This window comes from Nematostella vectensis, chromosome 6 (assembly GCF_932526225.1).
Source record: "Nematostella vectensis chromosome 6, jaNemVect1.1, whole genome shotgun sequence".
Lineage (NCBI taxonomy): Eukaryota > Metazoa > Cnidaria > Anthozoa > Actiniaria > Edwardsiidae > Nematostella > Nematostella vectensis.
In genome coordinates, this window is record NC_064039.1 from 13,394,502 (window position 1) to 13,415,036 (window position 20,535).

Below are 20,535 nucleotides of genomic sequence, written 5' to 3' on the forward strand. Positions count from 1 at the left end.
GGGGGGGGGGGTGGGAGGTGAGTTCTCTGTCTGATAAAAATCTGACCGCCAAATAAAATAACAAAAGTAGGTTTTTTTATGCCTTTGCAGTATCTCCACGGGACGTTTATTGTCGGATTTGGCTAAATACCAGAGTGATCTAGCTTATGCTTTAATATAGTTTTGTCTACAAATAGCACGTCTGAGAACCAAACGTGGACCTTCGGCCGTTGTGGGGAGGGGGGGGGTGCGTTCGCACCCCCTGCACCCCCCTGGGTACGGGCCAGCCATTATGTAGACAAAACTATATAAAGTAAGCGAATTAGATTAAAAAGGGCGTTCGAGATCAATCTGGTATCTCATAAATCTTTAAGTCAAATTTTTTTTTAGCCAAATCAGATAATAAGCGTTGCATAAAAATGGCATAAAAATCCCTTTATCTAATGGGGGTGGTAAGATTTTTTATCAGGAAACTCACCCCCACCCCTGAAAAATTAGGTCCACTTTTCCGGATTCCGCACTTCACCAAAAAAACTCCTGGGTACGGGCCTGATTTGTGCTTCATGATTGATTGGTCCATTTGTACTTAATATAGACAAAGAAAGAATAGCAACCTCTTCGGATAAAATGAAAACTTCCAGTCGCTTTGTGCTGTGATAGATATCGAATACTATATCCCTAGAAGTTTTATATACGCACATATTTTTTTAGTATCTCAGACAGTGTAGATTCTCAACTTTCTAATAAAATCTTGACAAGTCACAAACAATCTCAAACGATTGCAATACATTCTGGTAAGGGCTAACTGCCCCCCTTTGATTTGGGATCCAATGAAAAAATAAAAATGATTGAAAGACCTTTATAAAGGCGTTTTGTTTGCCTTAGGTTAGCGAAGAGAGAAGAATTACTCGTATATTTTAAATCCTTGAACTAAAGAGTGTGAGAAATTTCCATCGTGGCTGCATCAGATGCGAAAAAAAATCATAGAGCATCTTGAGTCGATTTTTGCAGTCAGGTTTGATTTAAAAGTTCATTTATATATTTTTGCTATAAACAATATATTTTATTATCATCTATATTTTGATCAAATTAAACGTTGTTATGAAAATTGAAGAATTTAGTTCGTAGCAGGTACTTTTCACGGGTCAGCAACCTCATCGAACATGGTGAACCATTCAAAGGGTTAAAAATCACCGACAAAATGGCAAAACGGCCAGGGCGAAACATGATCTTCCAGGGAAGAACTCGTCTCTTGAGGGCTTGACCAATTCACGCTATGGCAGGCGGCAGCGGCCTTGAAAATGGTCTGACCCGATTTCTAAACGCCCTTTACACTTGTTTTCGCTTTATTTCTCGGTTACTAATTTGTTTTCAGTTTTGCGAATGTAATTGTAAGAAGCCAAACAATGGAAAGAAATCCTCAAAGAGCTCAAGTCTTGAGAAAAATGGCGCGCAAGGAAGCCGTGATCGTGACTTAGACGGGAACAACTTCACGTTTCCTAAGCGATATGTTCTTGCCATTATGACGTTTTTAGGATTTATGAATATGTATGCGTTGAGGGTGAACTTGAATGTTGCTTTGGGGGCAATGGTGAACAACCACACCGTTAATGTAAAAGGCATGAAGTTTTTAAGGGTAAGTACTTAGCTCAGTATTGATTAGAACGTTGTACTTATTATATAAGAGTTTTCTGTTATTATTATTATTATTTACTGCAGAATGCTTTTAAGTTCACTTATAATATTAACAGGCTCTGGATGCGTTTGACAATCCTATAAGTTATTATAAATAATGTTAAAAAACACAAGTTTGGAATGTTTGTACCTTGGACTGATCATGAAACTTGACGTCTACTGCTACTTCAGACCCAGTAGAGGAAAGAAAACATTTCCATCGGTGACCTTTTGGGCATTACTTACGATTCATTTGGTAATCGAACGATAAAGCTATGTTTTTGGATGCTTTTTGTAATTTTATTTGTAAATAATTCAAAGGTAAACAAAATGTTAAGAAGAGGCTTACTGACTGTCTCTCTTTAAACTATGGTAACCCTGTAAACTATGCTACGTACCAAGAAGTGCCCAAGGGGGAAGGTGTGTGGCTGCGCATCTCTCTGCACAGCTTGTCCCTGTGTGCGTCTTGTAACCTATCAATATATCGTTCATATGGGCATGTCGCTATGGTTTGCTTGTTTCTAGGAGGCTGAGTTTCACTGGAATTCCAAGACGCAAGGTAGGGGACTCCTTGTCGCAGTGGAATCAAACTAAAATTGAAATAAAACAAGCGCATAGCCAGAATTCGCTAGGGGAGGGGGTATCCCTAGGTATAATGGCATGGTAAGATTGTATTTTTTTTTGTGTAAATCTCTCAATCCGCGCACGCACCCTGCGCGTCTTAGCTATGGGGCCGACAAACATCTCGCAACCCACTTAGGCTAAGTTCAAACGCCGTATCATCTATGAGCCATATTCAATGCAAATACATGCAATGCAGATGAAACAATCAACTCCATTCATTTGCATGCATTTTAATTTAATACGGCTTATGGATAATACGACGTTTGAACTTAGCCGGAGCTCGACGCCTGGTCAACGTTGAACCCAATGTATTTGTGTCGATACAAATAGACAATTAAATTCGGCACGGCAGAAGCGCGACGTATGAGTCGGGCCGCCTTACATACGTAATATAAGGGTCCTGGGGGGGGGGGGGGGGGGGAGAGCCAGTTTTCGCGCCTGATTTTAGGCCGTAATTTTATTCGCCTGGAAAGGGAGTTTTTTTTAGTACATTCAACCGAAAAAAATGTTTTCCCCTGCTTCTCCTTTCTCGCTAAGGCATTGTACTCGGTTCTTTCTACTATGGCTATGCATTCCTCCAAATCCCTGGTGCGTGGCTTGCGCTAAAGCTCGGAGGTACCCGGATATTTGGCTATGCGATATTCATGGCGTCCATGCTGACCCTGCTGACGCCGATAGCGACACGATGTAGCGTGTACGGGATGATCACGGTCCGAGCTGCAGAAGGACTTATGCTCGTACGTATTGCACCATCGTGATAATATTTGAAAGAAAAAAACTTGGGCCACGACCCCCCCCCCCCCCCCCCCCCCGGCCCCTAAAAGCGTACGGTCCTAGGCTGGAATAAGTGATGATGATGGTGGTGGTGACGGTGGAATTGATCATTGTGGTAGTGGTGATGTTGACGATGATGATGATGATGACGTCGATGATGATGATGATAATTACGATGTTGATTATGATAGGTAGGACGATGAATGATGACAAAGATGCATGGGCGTGTCTGAACAAAAACGCAGGGGGAGGGGGGTCATTCAGTAATTCACTGACCTCGAAGTGGTATTGATAAAAATGCCACCAATGTCCTCGTGTTAAAAGCTTGAGTCCCAGTCAATAGGTTTCATTTTGACTCATCTTTTTTGATATCCAATACCCACCGAACTTCTTCAACCATCTTCCTAAATACCGATAACGGCGTATCCCTGAGTATAGAATTAATCGATTTAACCATGTCCATGTTATTTCTCATCTCGGCACATTATCAGGGTGGGCCAGGACCCTAAGCCGATGAGTTGATATACTAATAGCTGATGATTGTAGCAAAAAGGGTTACTACAATTACAATAGATGGTGATAAAGATTGTTGTAATAATGACGCGGGTGATGATGATGATGGTGGTGGTGGAATTGATGGTAGTGGTGAAGGTGATCATGGTGGTGATGGTGGAATTGGTGGTAGTGGTGAAGGTGATCATGGTGGTGGTGGTGATGGTGGTAATAATGATGGTGATGATAATGGTGATGGTGGAATTGATGATAGTGGTAGTGGTGAAGGTGATCGTTGTGGTAATGATGGTGATGATAATGGTGATAGTGATAATAATGACGGTGATCATGGCAGTGTTTCGTCAACAATTATTATCATTATGATGATGATCATCAGAGTGGCTGTTGCTAGTTGTTGGCTTGTATTTATGTAATGAAGTACCATGTCCATTCATCTTTAGCTCATAACAGTCTTGATGCGTCCTTATAGGGTGCTGTTTTTCCGTGTAATCACGCCATATGGAGCAAGTGGGCCCCTCCTCTAGAGAGAACAACTCTTGTCACCTTGGCTATCTCAGGTAATATAAGATAACAATTACCACCACAGTTAGTAATACGTACGAAACAAGGAAAGTTAAATGGATTGATTTGGGTAGAGCTCGCTATCCCGCTCGCTATCTCGCTATCCCATCATAAGACTTTAATGTTTTGTTTTCCCTCAGGTTGTCACGTGGGCACCATCATTACCATGCCGTTGTCTGGTTTGCTTACCAAATATGGTTTTGATGGGGGCTGGGCCTCGGTGTTCTACTGCTTTGGTGAGTACCGTCATATTGAGAACTGTGGCGAGCACATGGGGGCGAGGCTCTCGGTAAAATGATTTAATTATTGATAACAATTTAGATTTTCTTATCAGCTAAAAAAGTTTTGCAACTTTGCCACAAAAAGTTTTCTTCTAATTACGTAGAGGGATGAAAGCAACAAAATAAATAAAATAGAAGAACTAACATTAACATTTTTGATACAACGATCAACCCTACCCCTTCGAGTGAATATCTCTCGGGGAATGAGTAAAGTAAGAAAAGCATGATGGGATATTTTACCCCAGGTGCTGCCGGGATACTGTGGTTTGTTGCCTGGCAACTGATTGTGCATGACAGCCCTGACGAGCACCCCACTATATCTGAGGGCGAAAGGAAGATGATTAATTCCGCGACTGCGCATATCAAGGTACAGTGGAAAACCCTCAATAGAGCGGACACTTTCAAAAGTCCCGATTTCCTTACCATTCAAATTCTGTCAATATTACCTCAATAAAGCGGACAACTCCGTATAACTGACACTCAGTTTTTTCGTTATATCGAGGTTGCACTGAATGAAATCTTCACGGCTGTCCTATGAACAACAATTAACCAATGATAATAAAATGATAATGATAATAACATATATAATATAGACAGCTTTGATTGCGCTAAAATGTATGTGCGTTTTGTCAGATAATTAACAGGGCCGAGGAACTTTGCTTAAAGCTGTTGAAGGGACTGAAATACTTACTTGGCTCTTGTGGAATGAATAGGCAAAGCTTGTTCGGCGAGGCATTCCACACGAGGCCACGCAGGCACGAGGCATAAATCACACAAGCGATGGATTTATTTTATTAAAAATTATTTAGCGAAAACATGCGACGGAGAAACAGTGGTTTTCCTCTCTTGTATTTTCATTTTCTTGTGCTGAGTTGTTCGTCAAAATTGTCTGAATTTCTCTAGCCAGTGTTTTCCTTTTAGATTATTACCAAGGGATTTTGGTACCGCGGTGATCCTAGTTCCTAATTCCTCAGTTCCTAGTCAGTTCCTTATCGGGGTCAGGGGGGGGTACTTCATTAAAAAAAGCTAAAATGGTAAAAATAACTCATTTAACCTAGTGAAATCAACTAGTATCGATGGAAAGGCATTATAAATATGATTTATAAAACTTCCAGCAACTTTTTTAATTTTTTAGTAGAGTCTAGACATGTCTAGACTCTACTAGACATTAGACCCTGTCCCCACGTATCCGTTTTCGTTTGAAAACGCAACCTGTTTGTTCCATTTTCAAAAAGATCCGCATCCACACGAAGCGTTTTCATTTTGATACGACCCGTCCCCACGAAAATGTAGAAACGATACGAAAACGATAACAAGGTGTACAGCGCATGCGTACTCGCGCGCCAAGTGGACTGGACCTGAGTTATCACGCCATCGTTTTCGAAAGGTTCCGTTTTCGTCCGTCCCCACGGCATCGAAAGGGTATCTTTTTCAAATTGTTCCACCCTAGAAATCGTTTTCAGATCGTTCCGTTTTCGATCATCGTTTTCGCGTTTCCGTGTGGACGATACCCGTATCCGTAACAAAAAGGTTGCGTTTTCAAACGAAAACGAATACGTAGGGACGGGGTCTTAGTCTAGAATCCACTGTCTGGTTTCTAGTTAAGGCTGTTCACCGCAGTCAAATTTCTTCTCTCCATCGCAAACGATTTTTCACCTTTGGTATGTTTATGTTTAGGAAATACATGTTTGGACTGCATCATTGAAAAACATGCTCACTTCTTTGTATTAGATTGTTTGACATAAAAAAATCCATACTACACATGTGGAATCATATAATTTTACTTAATGTTATTTTTATGTTATATTTTTAATGCCATATGCTTTACGTTATACAGTATGTTTATGTTTTAGACTATGTTCATTTTTCACGAACTTCAAAAGTGACGTAAAAGTAATTACCATATGTGATTACAGAGACATTTCCTTGGTAAATTATCATATTTGACAAACAACAGCTCTCCTTTCGCTCGGCATTCTGGTTCGTGCTGTCGGGAGAATGATTGACATTACCATGACTACTAATGACCTCGACCCGTCATGACGCAAATCCTTGACGCAGCTAGCCTCAGTTAAAAGAATAAACAGTTACAACAGAATAAACAGTAGCGGTAATTAAACCCTTTCATATGATTCGGGATTCGAAATTTAGCAAATAAAATGGGCCTTCCTGGCAGGGTTTAGCACCACATGCCAAACCATGCCAAACTGTGATGTTTGTAGCATGGGAGGTAGCCATCACCACGATAACAGATTAGCAAGCACTGACGCTAGGCGAAGACGAAATGATTGGCTAGATGAAAAAGATGACGAAATGATGACCGATGGTAAAAATGTATAAATTTGTTTTTGTTTTTATGCAACGCATTTGCAGATCCCTTCCTATTAACTGCAATCGTAGGTAGCAATCAACATGAATTTCGCACGGCGCGTGAAAAATATTCTCCTAGGTGGGCTCCCTTCGCTAAGCATCCATCCGAAATCAGAAATTGAAGGTATCGAAAGCAGCCTCGGCCATAAAACCATTTCTCCTTTGCCTAGCGATGAGTTAGATCTTTACGAACATCATGAAAATCTGGGAATACCGCCGTGGGAGTACAAGCGAAGAAATCCCTGCACTGAAGTTCGGTACTTCTACCACATTGACTACTGGAATACATGAGCGATCTACAGTCGCCGTGGATGTAGGCCAAAACGCGGCGAGACTCGCCACGGATACCTAGAATCGTCATCACTGACTTTGACAGCCAAAAGAAGGAGGTGTTTGAGGGCAGTGCTATGTACTCGTGGATGGTTAGCTCATTAGAAGAGGCGCCGCAGAAAGGTCCCCAAGTCAAGGAAGTAAGTGGGAATTTCAGAAGGCACAGAAAAGCCTAAAAGGCTATGAAGTGAACTGGAAGATTTAAAGAGGCGCAAAAAAGTATTTTTTGAAAGGCACTGAAGTGTCACTATACATAATGTAATAATGTTTTATTGTATTATTTTTATATAGAATCTATTTATGTTAGTGGTTTTATTAAAATAATGTTTTTGATTGTTATTCAATTATTATTTTGCCAATTTTTATAGCAATTGTTGAAATGATGTTTGCTCGTTTGACAGTCCTAAAATGAGTAAAGGCGTTCTAGTTCTAGCGGACTGCTAACATTTGAAAAAAGCACGAATCAAACAAACACCGTAGTGATCCGTTAATTCGCTAACTGTGAACAGGAGATTGTAAGAAACAGATGATGTTTGAAATAAAATTATATTATTACAACGCGTAATATGTTTTTTTAAACGATGGTATGGGTAATAACACTTTAGTTACAACCGATTCAACAATCTCATTATAATAACAACAGCGACAAACAGCAGAGGAAACGACTTAAAGCAACAAAAACAAAAACAAAACAAAAAACAACAGCAACAAAATAAAAACAATAACAACAGCAAGAAACAACAGTTGCGCATTTAAGAAATCCTGGCATACTGAACAGTTCTCGCCATCTCTTCCCCCTTCCCTTAGTAAAAAGGGCCATTTTTAGCTGAAGATTTTGGCTTACTGGGGGTAAAATAAGCAGAATGTCGAAGCAAATCCGAGGGAAAGTGTTTGGGTTGAGTTGTTTTTAATAAGTGAGATAAGTGAGCCTGGGGGGGGGGGGGGGGGGGGGGGGAGGGGAAAGGTGGGGATCCTGGTGACAGCGTCTGGGGGGGAGGGGAAAGGTTGGGATCCTGGTGGCAGCGTCTGGGGGGGGGGAGGGGAAAAGTGGGGATCCTGGTGACAGCGTCTGGGGGGGGGGGGAGGGGAAAAGTGGGGATCCTGGTGACAGCGTCTGGTGGGGGGGGGGGGGAAGTGGGGATCCTGGTGGCAGCGTTTGTGTATAGTGCTTGTTCTGTTTCCCACGTGATTTGAGTTGTTTTTTTTGCCTTTACCCGGTTGTTTTCTTCGGGGTTCTTCGGGTTTACGCCCTCCACAAAAAACAACACAAGCAATTTCGAAAAGCTAGGTTCCGTGGTCAGACATGAGTCATATAAAGGCTTCCCGGGGTAGCCTTGTTGTTTCTACGTTTTCGTTATTCAGCATACCAACTGCAAGGAGGGTTCCCTGCTAGCAGAGGCCTCTTTTCTCTGTATTTCGCTGGGCTGCGAAATACAGAGAAAAGAGGCCTCTGCTAGCAGGGAACAAGGAGGGTGACTATCTACCCTAATTTATTGTTTCCTTTTTCTCGTTTCAGACTGACGTCCCTGTGCCTTGGCGCGCCATGCTAACATCAGTACCAGTATGGGCCATCGTGGTCGGCAATCTGGCCGCTGACTGGGGCCTCTATACCATCCTCATCTGCTTGCCCATGTTTCTTGTGGACATACTACACACGGACATACAGACAGTGGGTATCCGCGTAATACAATGCGTGCGCAGCAACCCTCATTAACGAGAAAAATAAGAGAGCTTCAGCAAGGACGAATGCGATGAGGAAGAATATCATAAACAAAAACCTTTTTATTTATTTTAGCTGTTTTCCACCAAACCACGAGATTGGCACGTTTCTCACTAAACTCCTAAACCCAATCATCTGTGCTGGCTGAAAGTAAAAATAAAGGCTTATTTTTCGTCTGTTCAGGCGAACAGAGCTGGAAACAATCCAGAAATGAGTGATTAAAGAGGAAGCATTTCTCATCATTGTGCGTCGTCTTTGTGTAAGCTCTCTGGAGGTACACAAGTCTAGTCCCTGGCCCTCTCTCAGGGTCTCCAGTTCTGTTTCGTAAATGGGAATTGACAGCTTGTTTTTAGATGGGCTTCCTGGCCGCCGCTCCCTTCCTGGTCAAGTCACTGTCAGGACCTTTTGGTGGTGTAACCGCTGACCTGTTAAGAAGGCGCATGTCTACCCAGTCGGTTCGGCGGCTTTATTACTCCGTTGGTATGTACATAACACGACATCACAGCTCAAGGCCAAGGTTAAACCTTTGTTTTAACCACTTCGTGCCGGGTTCGAATCCGGTGTAGACATGACGATATCTTGTCACTCCCTCCCTCCCAGGGTTCTTCTCCACCCCCCCCCCCCCCCCACCCCCTTTCTTTACAATGACCATCATTTTTCAGTTGAGTCCCTTGGTCAGACATGAGTTGTATGGCGGCTGCCTAAGGCGCCTTACCATCCCTTCACTAGGTATGATTCAACACAAGGTTGAAAAGGTATGTTAAACGCCTCTGTGAAACAGAGTGGTTGCGCTGACGATCGAGCGTTAACACTTCGTCGGAGCAAAAGAAACCCAACGAAGGGCTAACGCTCGAAACGTCAACGCAACCACTCAGAGGAGTTTAACATACCTTTTCAACACATACCTTCGTGTTGATTCATACCTTGTCTACACCACGCCTACGCAAACCGTCTAGTTTTTCTACAGCTTGCCTGTAGTCTAGTTATAGCATTTATCCCTTCACTACACCTCGTTGTGTCTGCGCCCTTGTTCAGCACCTCATTTGCAAGCAGCCACTGAATTACTTACTTACTTACTTATCCCAATCTTCCCTAATGGGAAATAGGGCCGCGACACGGTGACGCCACTCTTGGCGGTCCTTTGCAACTTTTAGTGCCTCGCCCCAAGTCAATCCCATCTCTAGCAGCTCAGCCTGGATTGTTCTTCGCCAAGTTGTTTTAGGCCGTCCCGGCTTACGTTTCCCAGCCACTGAATGCCCCATCTTTTTCAATCGGTAGGAGCTCTTGGCGCCGGTTCATTCATAGTGATCGCGGGTTACGCCACCAATGCTACAGCGGCCGTGTCAATCATGTGCGTGGGCGTGGCCGCCTCGGGACTATTGCATTCTGGGTACAATGTAAACATGTTGGATATTGCCCCACCTTACGCGTGTATAATCATGGGATTGTGCAACACTCTGGGTACGACCGCTGGCTTCTTGAGCCCGCTGCTGGTCGGGATTGTTACAGTTAATAAGGTAACTTTGAAGGGGAGTGGTCAAGTCTCGGAACATTTTGGTGACGGGATTAGTATATAAGAAATCATATTAATTCCATCACCATTGTGATGGCAGCAAACGTACTGCTCTTAAAGGGTATAGATGTATCTGCGACAGGAGCAATACACCAAAAACTGTGGCAGGATCACATACAAGATCTACACACGTATATATATTTCTCCATGACTTGTGTTTTCCATTGTACAGTATTTTTTTTAAGTTGTTTTTGTCAAAATAGCTACCGGAGTCATCATTTCCTAATTTGGTTCCAACGATCAACTATTTTCAATACTTCAATTACGTTTGTCACACCACGCGCATGCGCATACTTTGTGCTCCGGCCAAAAAAAGAGATCGCTTGACCCTAAAAGTATGTTTTCTTTGTGCTCTGGCCAAAAAAAGAGATCGCTTGACCCTAAAAGTATGTTTTCTTTGTGCTCCGGCCAAAAAAAGAGATCGCTTGACCCTAAAAGTATGTTTTCTTTGTGCTCCGGCCAAAAAAAGAGATCGCTTGACCCTAAAAGTATGTTTTCTTTGTGCTCCGGCCAAAAAAAGAGATCGCTTGACCCTAAAAGTATGTTTTCTTTGTGCTCCGGCCAAAAAAAGAGATCGCTTGACCCTAAAAGTATGTTTTCTTTGTGCTCCGGCCAAATAAAGAGATCGCTTGACCCTAAAAGTATGCTTTCTTTGTGCTCCGGCCAAATAAAGAGATCGCTTGACCCTAAAAGTATGCTTTCTTTGTGCTCCGGCCAAATAAAGAGATCGCTTGACCCTAAAAGTATGCTTTCTTTGTGCTCTGGCCAAATAAAGAGATCGCTTGACCCTAAAAGTATGCTTTCTTTGTGCTCCGGCCAAATAAAGAGATCGCTTGACGCTAAAAGTATGCTTTCTTTGTGCTCCGGCCAAATAAAGAGATCGCTTGACGCTAAAAGTATGCTTTCTTTGTGCTCCGGCCAAATAAAGAGATCGCTTGACCCTAAAAGTATGCTTTCTTTGTGCTCCGGCCAAATAAAGAGATCGCTTGACCCTAAAAGTATGCTTTCTTTGTGCTCCGGCCAAATAAAGAGATCGCTTGACCCTAAAAATATGTTTTCTTTGTGCTCCGGCCAAATAAAGAGATCGCTTGACCCTAAAAGTATGTTTTCTTTGTGCTCCGGCCAAATAAAGAGATCGCTTGACCCTAAAAGTATGTTTTCTTTGTGCTCCGGCCAAAAAAAGAGATCGCTTGACCCTAAAAGTATGTTTTCTTTGTGCTCCGGCCAAAAAAAGAGATCGCTTGACCCTAAAAGTATGTTTTCTTTGTGCTCCGGCCAAAAAAAGAGATCGCTTGACCCTAAAAGTATGTTTTCTTTGTGCTCCGGCCAAAAAAAGAGATCGCTTGACCCTAAAAGTATGTTTTCTTTGTGCTCGGGCCAAAAAAAAGAGATCGCTTGACCCTAAAAGTATGTTTTCTTTGTGCTCCGGCCAAAAAAAGAGATCGCTTGACCCTATAAAAGTATGTTTTCTTTGTGCTCCGGCCAAAAAGAGAGATCGCTTGACCCTAAAAGTATGTTTTCTTTGTGCTCCGGCCAAAAAAAGAGATCGCTTGACCCTAAAAGTATGTTTTCTTTGTGCTCCAGCCAAAAAAAGAGATCGCTTGACCCTAAAAGTATGTTTTCTTTGTGCTCGGGCCAAAAAAAAGAGATCGCTTTACCCTAAAAGTATGTTTTCTTTGTGCTCCGGCCAAAAAAAGAGATCGCTTGACCCTATAAAAGTATGTTTTCTTTGTGCTCCGGCCAAAAAGAGAGATCGCTTGACCCTAAAAGTATGTTTTCTTTGTGCTCCGGCCAAAAAAAGAGATCGCTTGATCCTAAAAGTATGTTTTCTTTGTGCTCCAGCCAAAAAAAGAGATCGCTTGACCCTAAAAGTATGTTTTCTTTGTGCTCGGGCCAAAAAAAAGAGATCGCTTTACCCTAAAAGTATGTTTTCTTTGTGCTCGGGCCAAAAAAAAGAGATCGCTTTACCCTAAAAGTATGTTTTCTTTGTGCTCCGGCCAAAAAAAGAGATCGCTTGACCCTATAAAAGTATGTTTTCTTTGTGCTCCGGCCAAAAAGAGAGATCGCTTGACCCTAAAAGTATGTTTTCTTTGTGCTCCGGCCAAAAAAAGAGATCGCTTGATCCTAAAAGTATGTTTTCTTTGTGCTCCAGCCAAAAAAAGAGATCGCTTGACCCTAAAAGTATGTTTTCTTTGTGCTCGGGCCAAAAAAAAGAGATCGCTTTACCCTAAAAGTATGTTTTCTTTGTGCTCGGGCCAAAAAAAGAGATCGCTTGACCCTAAAAGTATGTTTTCTTTGTGCTCCGGCCATAAAAAGAGATCGCTTGACCCTAAAAGTATGTTTTCTTTGTGCTCCGGCCAAAAAAAGAGATCGCTTGACCCTAAAAGTATGTTCTCTTTGTGCTCCGGCCAAAAAAAGAGATCGCTTGACCCTAAAAGTATGTTCTCTTTGTGCTCCGGCCAAAAAAAGAGATCGCTTGACCCTAAAAGTATGTTTTCTTTGTGCTCCGGCCAAAAAAAGAGATCGCTTGACCCTAAAAGTATGTTTTCTTTGTGCTCCGGCCAAAAAAAGAGATCGCTTGACCCTAAAAGTATGTTTTCTTTGTGCTCCGGCCAAAAAAAGAGATCGCTTGACCCTAAAAGTATGTTTTCTTTGTGCTCTGGCCAAAAAAAGAGATCGCTTGACCCTAAAAGTATGTTTTCTTTGTGCTCCGGCCAAAAAAAGAGATCGCTTGACCCTAAAAGTATGTTTTCTTTGTGCTCTGGCCAAAAAAAGAGATCGCTTGACCCTAAAAGTATGTTCTCTTTGTGCTCCGGCCAAAAAAAGAGATCGCTTGACCCTAAAAGTATGTTCTCTTTGTGCTCCGGCCAAAAAAAGAGATCGCTTGACCCTAAAAGTATGTTTTCTTTGTGCTCCGGCCAAAAAAAGAGATCGCTTGACCCTAAAAGTATGTTTTCTTTGTGCTCCGGCCAAAAAAAGAGATCGCTTGACCCTAAAAGTATGTTTTCTTTGTGCTCCGGCCAAAAAAAGAGATCGCTTGACCCTAAAAGTATGTTTTCTTTGTGCTCGGGCCAAAAAAAAGAGATCGCTTGACCCTAAAAGTATGTTTTCTTTGTGCTCCGGCCAAAAAAAGAGATCGCTTGACCCTATAAAAGTATGTTTTCTTTGTGCTCCGGCCAAAAAGAGAGATCGCTTGACCCTAAAAGTATGTTTTCTTTGTGCTCCGGCCAAAAAAAGAGATCGCTTGATCCTAAAAGTATGTTTTCTTTGTGCTCCAGCCAAAAAAAGAGATCGCTTGACCCTAAAAGTATGTTTTCTTTGTGCTCCAGCCAAAAAAAGAGATCGCTTGACCCTAAAAGTATGTTTTCTTTGTGCTCGGGCCAAAAAAAAGAGATCGCTTTACCCTAAAAGTATGTTTTCTTTGTGCTCGGGCCAAAAAAAGAGATCGCTTGACCCTAAAAGTATGTTTTCTTTGTGCTCCGGCCATAAAAAGAGATCGCTTGACCCTAAAAGTATGTTTTCTTTGTGCTCCGGCCAAAAAAAGAGATCGCTTGACCCTAAAAGTATGTTCTCTTTGTGCTCCGGCCAAAAAAAGAGATCGCTTGACCCTAAAAGTATGTTCTCTTTGTGCTCCGGCCAAAAAAAGAGATCGCTTGACCCTAAAAGTATGTTTTCTTTGTGCTCCGGCCAAAAAAAGAGATCGCTTGACCCTAAAAGTATGTTTTCTTTGTGCTCCGGCCAAAAAAAGAGATCGCTTGACCCTAAAAGTATGTTTTCTTTGTGCTCCGGCCAAAAAAAGAGATCGCTTGACCCTAAAAGTATGTTTTCTTTGTGCTCTGGCCAAAAAAAGAGATCGCTTGACCCTAAAAGTATGTTTTCTTTGTGCTCCGGCCAAAAAAAGAGATCGCTTGACCCTAAAAGTATGTTTTCTTTGTGCTCCGGCCAAAAAAAGAGATCGCTTGACCCTAAAAGTATGTTCTCTTTGTGCTCCGGCCAAAAAAAGAGATCGCTTGACCCTAAAAGTATGTTCTCTTTGTGCTCCGGCCAAAAAAAGAGATCGCTTGACCCTAAAAGTATGTTTTCTTTGTGCTCCGGCCAAAAAAAGAGATCGCTTGACCCTAAAAGTATGTTTTCTTTGTGCTCCGGCCAAAAAAAGAGATCGCTTGACCCTAAAAGTATGTTTTCTTTGTGCTCCGGCCAAAAAAAGAGATCGCTTGACCCTAAAAGTATGTTTTCTTTGTGCTCGGGCCAAAAAAAAGAGATCGCTTGACCCTAAAAGTATGTTTTCTTTGTGCTCCGGCCAAAAAAAGAGATCGCTTGACCCTATAAAAGTATGTTTTCTTTGTGCTCCGGCCAAAAAGAGAGATCGCTTGACCCTAAAAGTATGTTTTCTTTGTGCTCCGGCCAAAAAAAGAGATCGCTTGATCCTAAAAGTATGTTTTCTTTGTGCTCCAGCCAAAAAAAGAGATCGCTTGACCCTAAAAGTATGTTTTCTTTGTGCTCGGGCCAAAAAAAAGAGATCGCTTTACCCTAAAAGTATGTTTTCTTTGTGCTCGGGCCAAAAAAAGAGATCGCTTGACCCTAAAAGTATGTTTTCTTTGTGCTCCGGCCATAAAAAGAGATCGCTTGACCCTAAAAGTATGTTTTCTTTGTGCTCCGGCCAAAAAAAGAGATCGCTTGACCCTAAAAGTATGTTCTCTTTGTGCTCCGGCCAAAAAAAGAGATCGCTTGACCCTAAAAGTATGTTCTCTTTGTGCTCCGGCCAAAAAAAGAGATCGCTTGACCCTAAAAGTATGTTTTCTTTGTGCTCCGGCCAAAAAAAGAGATCGCTTGACCCTAAAAGTATGTTTTCTTTGTGCTCCGGCCAAAAAAAGAGATCGCTTGACCCTAAAAGTATGTTTTCTTTGTGCTCCGGCCAAAAAAAGAGATCGCTTGACCCTAAAAGTATGTTTTCTTTGTGCTCTGGCCAAAAAAAGAGATCGCTTGACCCTAAAAGTATGTTTTCTTTGTGCTCCGGCCAAAAAAAGAGATCGCTTGACCCTAAAAGTATGTTTTCTTTGTGCTCCGGCCAAAAAAAGAGATCGCTTGACCCTAAAAGTATGTTCTCTTTGTGCTCCGGCCAAAAAAAGAGATCGCTTGACCCTAAAAGTATGTTCTCTTTGTGCTCCGGCCAAAAAAAGAGATCGCTTGACCCTAAAAGTATGTTTTCTTTGTGCTCCGGCCAAAAAAAGAGATCGCTTGACCCTAAAAGTATGTTTTCTTTGTGCTCCGGCCAAAAAAAGAGATCGCTTGACCCTAAAAGTATGTTTTCTTTGTGCTCCGGCCAAAAAAAGAGATCGCTTGACCCTAAAAGTATGTTTTCTTTGTGCTCTGGCCAAAAAAAGAGATCGCTTGACCCTAAAAGTATGTTCTCTTTGTGCTCCGGCCAAAAAAAGAGATCGCTTGACCCTAAAAGTATGTTTTCTTTGTGCTCCGGCCAAAAAAAGAGATCGCTTGACCCTAAAAGTATGTTTTCTTTGTGCTCCGGCCAAATAAAGAGATCGCTTGACGCTAAAAGTATGCTTTCTTTGTGCTACGGCCAAATAAAGAGATCGCTTGACCCTAAAAGTATGCTTTCTTTGTGCTCCGGCCAAATAAAGAGATCGCTTGACCCTAAAAGTATGCTTTCTTTGTGCTCCGGCCAAATAAAGAGATCGCTTGACCCTAAAAATATGTTTTCTTTGTGCTCCGGCCAAATAAAGAGATCGCTTGACCCTAAAAGTATGTTTTCTTTGTGCTCCGGCCAAATAAAGAGATCGCTTGACCCTAAAAGTATGTTTTCTTTGTGCTCCGGCCAAAAAAAGAGATCGCTTGACCCTAAAAGTATGTTTTCTTTGTGCTCCGGCCAAAAAAAGAGATCGCTTGACCCTAAAAGTATGTTTTCTTTGTGCTCCGGCCAAAAAAAGAGATCGCTTGACCCTAAAAGTATGTTTTCTTTGTGCTCCGGCCAAAAAAAGAGATCGCTTGACCCTAAAAGTATGTTTTCTTTGTGCTCGGGCCAAAAAAAAGAGATCGCTTGACCCTAAAAGTATGTTTTCTTTGTGCTCCGGCCAAAAAAAGAGATCGCTTGACCCTATAAAAGTATGTTTTCTTTGTGCTCCGGCCAAAAAGAGAGATCGCTTGACCCTAAAAGTATGTTTTCTTTGTGCTCCGGCCAAAAAAAGAGATCGCTTGACCCTAAAAGTATGTTTTCTTTGTGCTCCAGCCAAAAAAAGAGATCGCTTGACCCTAAAAGTATGTTTTCTTTGTGCTCGGGCCAAAAAAAAGAGATCGCTTTACCCTAAAAGTATGTTTTCTTTGTGCTCCGGCCAAAAAAAGAGATCGCTTGACCCTATAAAAGTATGTTTTCTTTGTGCTCCGGCCAAAAAGAGAGATCGCTTGACCCTAAAAGTATGTTTTCTTTGTGCTCCGGCCAAAAAAAGAGATCGCTTGATCCTAAAAGTATGTTTTCTTTGTGCTCCAGCCAAAAAAAGAGATCGCTTGACCCTAAAAGTATGTTTTCTTTGTGCTCGGGCCAAAAAAAAGAGATCGCTTTACCCTAAAAGTATGTTTTCTTTGTGCTCGGGCCAAAAAAAGAGATCGCTTGACCCTAAAAGTATGTTTTCTTTGTGCTCCGGCCATAAAAAGAGATCGCTTGACCCTAAAAGTATGTTTTCTTTGTGCTCCGGCCAAAAAAAGAGATCGCTTGACCCTAAAAGTATGTTCTCTTTGTGCTCCGGCCAAAAAAAGAGATCGCTTGACCCTAAAAGTATGTTCTCTTTGTGCTCCGGCCAAAAAAAGAGATCGCTTGACCCTAAAAGTATGTTTTCTTTGTGCTCCGGCCAAAAAAAGAGATCGCTTGACCCTAAAAGTATGTTTTCTTTGTGCTCCGGCCAAAAAAAGAGATCGCTTGACCCTAAAAGTATGTTTTCTTTGTGCTCCGGCCAAAAAAAGAGATCGCTTGACCCTAAAAGTATGTTTTCTTTGTGCTCTGGCCAAAAAAAGAGATCGCTTGACCCTAAAAGTATGTTTTCTTTGTGCTCCGGCCAAAAAAAGAGATCGCTTGACCCTAAAAGTATGTTTTCTTTGTGCTCCGGCCAAAAAAAGAGATCGCTTGACCCTAAAAGTATGTTCTCTTTGTGCTCCGGCCAAAAAAAGAGATCGCTTGACCCTAAAAGTATGTTCTCTTTGTGCTCCGGCCAAAAAAAGAGATCGCTTGACCCTAAAAGTATGTTTTCTTTGTGCTCCGGCCAAAAAAAGAGATCGCTTGACCCTAAAAGTATGTTTTCTTTATGCTCCGGCCAAAAAAAGAGATCGCTTGACCCTAAAAGTATGTTTTCTTTGTGCTCCGGCCAAAAAAAGAGATCGCTTGACCCTAAAAGTATGTTTTCTTTGTGCTCGGGCCAAAAAAAAGAGATCGCTTGACCCTAAAAGTATGTTTTCTTTGTGCTCCGGCCAAAAAAAGAGATCGCTTGACCCTATAAAAGTATGTTTTCTTTGTGCTCCGGCCAAAAAGAGAGATCGCTTGACCCTAAAAGTATGTTTTCTTTGTGCTCCGGCCAAACAAAGAGATCGCTTGATCCTAAAAGTATGTTTTCTTTGTGCTCCAGCCAAAAAAAGAGATCGCTTGACCCTAAAAGTATGTTTTCTTTGTGCTCGGGCCAAAAATAAGAGATCGCTTTACCCTAAAAGTATGTTTTCTTTGTGCTCGGGCCAAAAAAAGAGATCGCTTGACCCTAAAAGTATGTTTTCTTTGTGCTCCGGCCATAAAAAGAGATCGCTTGACCCTAAAAGTATGTTTTCTTTGTGCTCCGGCCAAAAAAAGAGATCGCTTGACCCTAAAAGTATGTTCTCTTTGTGCTCCGGCCAAAAAAAGAGATCGCTTGACCCTAAAAGTATGTTCTCTTTGTGCTCCGGCCAAAAAAAGAGATCGCTTGACCCTAAAAGTATGTTTTCTTTGTGCTCCGGCCAAAAAAAGAGATCGCTTGACCCTAAAAGTATGTTTTCTTTGTGCTCCGGCCAAAAAAAGAGATCGCTTGACCCTAAAAGTATGTTTTCTTTGTGCTCCGGCCAAAAAAAGAGATCGCTTGACCCTAAAAGTATGTTTTCTTTGTGCTCTGGCCAAAAAAAGAGATCGCTTGACCCTAAAAGTATGTTTTCTTTGTGCTCCGGCCAAAAAAAGAGATCGCTTGACCCTAAAAGTATGTTTTCTTTGTGCTCCGGCCAAAAAAAGAGATCGCTTGACCCTAAAAGTATGTTCTCTTTGTGCTCCGGCCAAAAAAAGAGATCGCTTGACCCTAAAAGTATGTTCTCTTTGTGCTCCGGCCAAAAAAAGAGATCGCTTGACCCTAAAAGTATGTTTTCTTTGTGCTCCGGCCAAAAAAAGAGATCGCTTGACCCTAAAAGTATGTTTTCTTTGTGCTCCGGCCAAAAAAAGAGATCGCTTGACCCTAAAAGTATGTTTTCTTTGTGCTCCGGCCAAAAAAAGAGATCGCTTGACCCTAAAAGTATGTTTTCTTTGTGCTCCGGCCAAAAATAGAGATCGCTTGACCCTAAAAGTATGTTTTCTTTGTGCTCCGGCCAAAAAAAGAGATCGCTTGACCCTAAAAGTATGTTTTCTTTGTGCTCCGGCCAAAAAAAGAGATCGCTTGACCCTAAAAGTATGTTTTCTTTGTGCTCTGGCCAAAAAAAGAGATCGCTTGACCCTAAAAGTATGTTTTCTTTGTGCTCCGGCCAAAAAAAGAGATCGCTTGACCCTAAAAGTATGTTTTCTTTGTGCTCTGGCCAAAAAAAGAGATCGCTTTACCCTAAAAGTATGTTTTCTTTGTGCTCCGGCCAAAAAAAGAGATCGCTTGACCCTAAAAGTATGTTTTCTTTGTGCTCCGGCCAAAAAAAAGAGATCGCTTGACCCTAAAAGTATGTTTTCTTTGTGCTCCGGCCAAAAAAAGAGATCGCTTGACCCTAAAAGTATGTTTTCTTTGTGCTCGGGCCAAAAAAAGAGATCTCTTGACCCTAAAAGTATGTTTTCTTTGTGCTCCGGCCAAAAAAAGAGATCGCTTGACCCTAAAAGTATGTTTTCTTTGTGCTCCAGCCAAAAAAAGAGATCGCTTGACCCTATAAAAGTATGTTTTCTTTGTGCTCCGGCCAAAAAAAGAGATCGCTTGACCCTAAAAGTATGTTTTCTTTGTGCTCCGGCCAAAAAAAAGAGATCGCTTGACCCTATAAAAGTATGTTTTCTTTGTGCTCCGGCCAAAAAAAGAGATCGCTTGACCATAAAAGTATGTTTTCTTTGTGCTCCGGCCAAAAAAAGAGATCGCTTGACCCTAAAAGTATGTTTTCTTTGTGCTCTGGCCAACAAAAAAGAGATCGCTTGACCCTAAAAGTATGTTTTCTTTGTGCTCCGGCCAAAAAAAGAGATCGCTTGACCCTAAAAGTATGTTTTCTTTGTGCTCCGGCCAAAAAAAGAGATCGCTTGACCCTAAAAGTATGTTTTCTTTGTGCTCCGGCCAAAAAAAGAGATCGCTTGACCCTAAAAGTATGTTTTCTTTGTGCTCCGGCCAAAAAAAGAGATCGCTTGACCCTAAAAGTATGTTTTCTTTGTGCACCGGCCAAAAAAGAGATCGCTTGACCCTAAATTGTCCCTCATTTGTTGCAGGAAGCGCGTGAGTGGCGCACGGTTTTCTGGATCACGTTTTTCGTGTACCTTGTGGGTGCCATCGTGTTTTGCACGTTCATGTCCGGCGATCTACAGCCTTGGGCTGGAGGGAGCAAACTCCCCCCTGAGGAGGACAGACAGGAGCTGCAGCTCACTGAAGACGGTCTCTTTCCGAGGGCCGACCAAGAGGAAGAGAAAGTCAAGATGGCGGAGAAGAGTTAGGGCTCGAGAATTATGCGCAGCAAACAGATACATCCAAGAACTAGAAAATTGTATGGTTTACAATTTCTTTCCGCAAAATTTTAGCTGGATGAATTTTAGCAAAATTTCAAAGCTAAATAAAAGCCTTTGATATCTTCTTCAGCCGGTCATCTATTATGAGGAAATACACTAAGTGTCCAATTTTTACTTTCATGCCAGTTGCTAAGAAACTAGTGTAAATTTAGATAATGTACAACTTTTC

General features: G+C 41.9%; 1 protein-coding gene across 1 annotated transcript; it reads left to right on the plus strand.

Moving 5' to 3' along the window:
* The first annotated feature begins 162 nt into the window (after window positions 1-162).
* On the plus strand, window positions 163-20,431 carry LOC5520981 (uncharacterized transporter slc-17.2). Its single transcript, XM_048728923.1, has 10 exons — window positions 163-1,615; window positions 2,179-2,212; window positions 2,815-3,014; window positions 4,034-4,121; window positions 4,266-4,361; window positions 4,652-4,773; window positions 8,623-8,775; window positions 9,180-9,306; window positions 10,105-10,343; window positions 20,073-20,431. The coding sequence occupies exons 1-10, from the start codon at window positions 1,256-1,258 to the stop codon at window positions 20,292-20,294; spliced, it is 1,641 nt and encodes a 546-aa protein (XP_048584880.1). The 5' UTR covers window positions 163-1,255; the 3' UTR covers window positions 20,295-20,431.
* The last annotated feature ends 104 nt before the right edge of the window (window positions 20,432-20,535 follow it).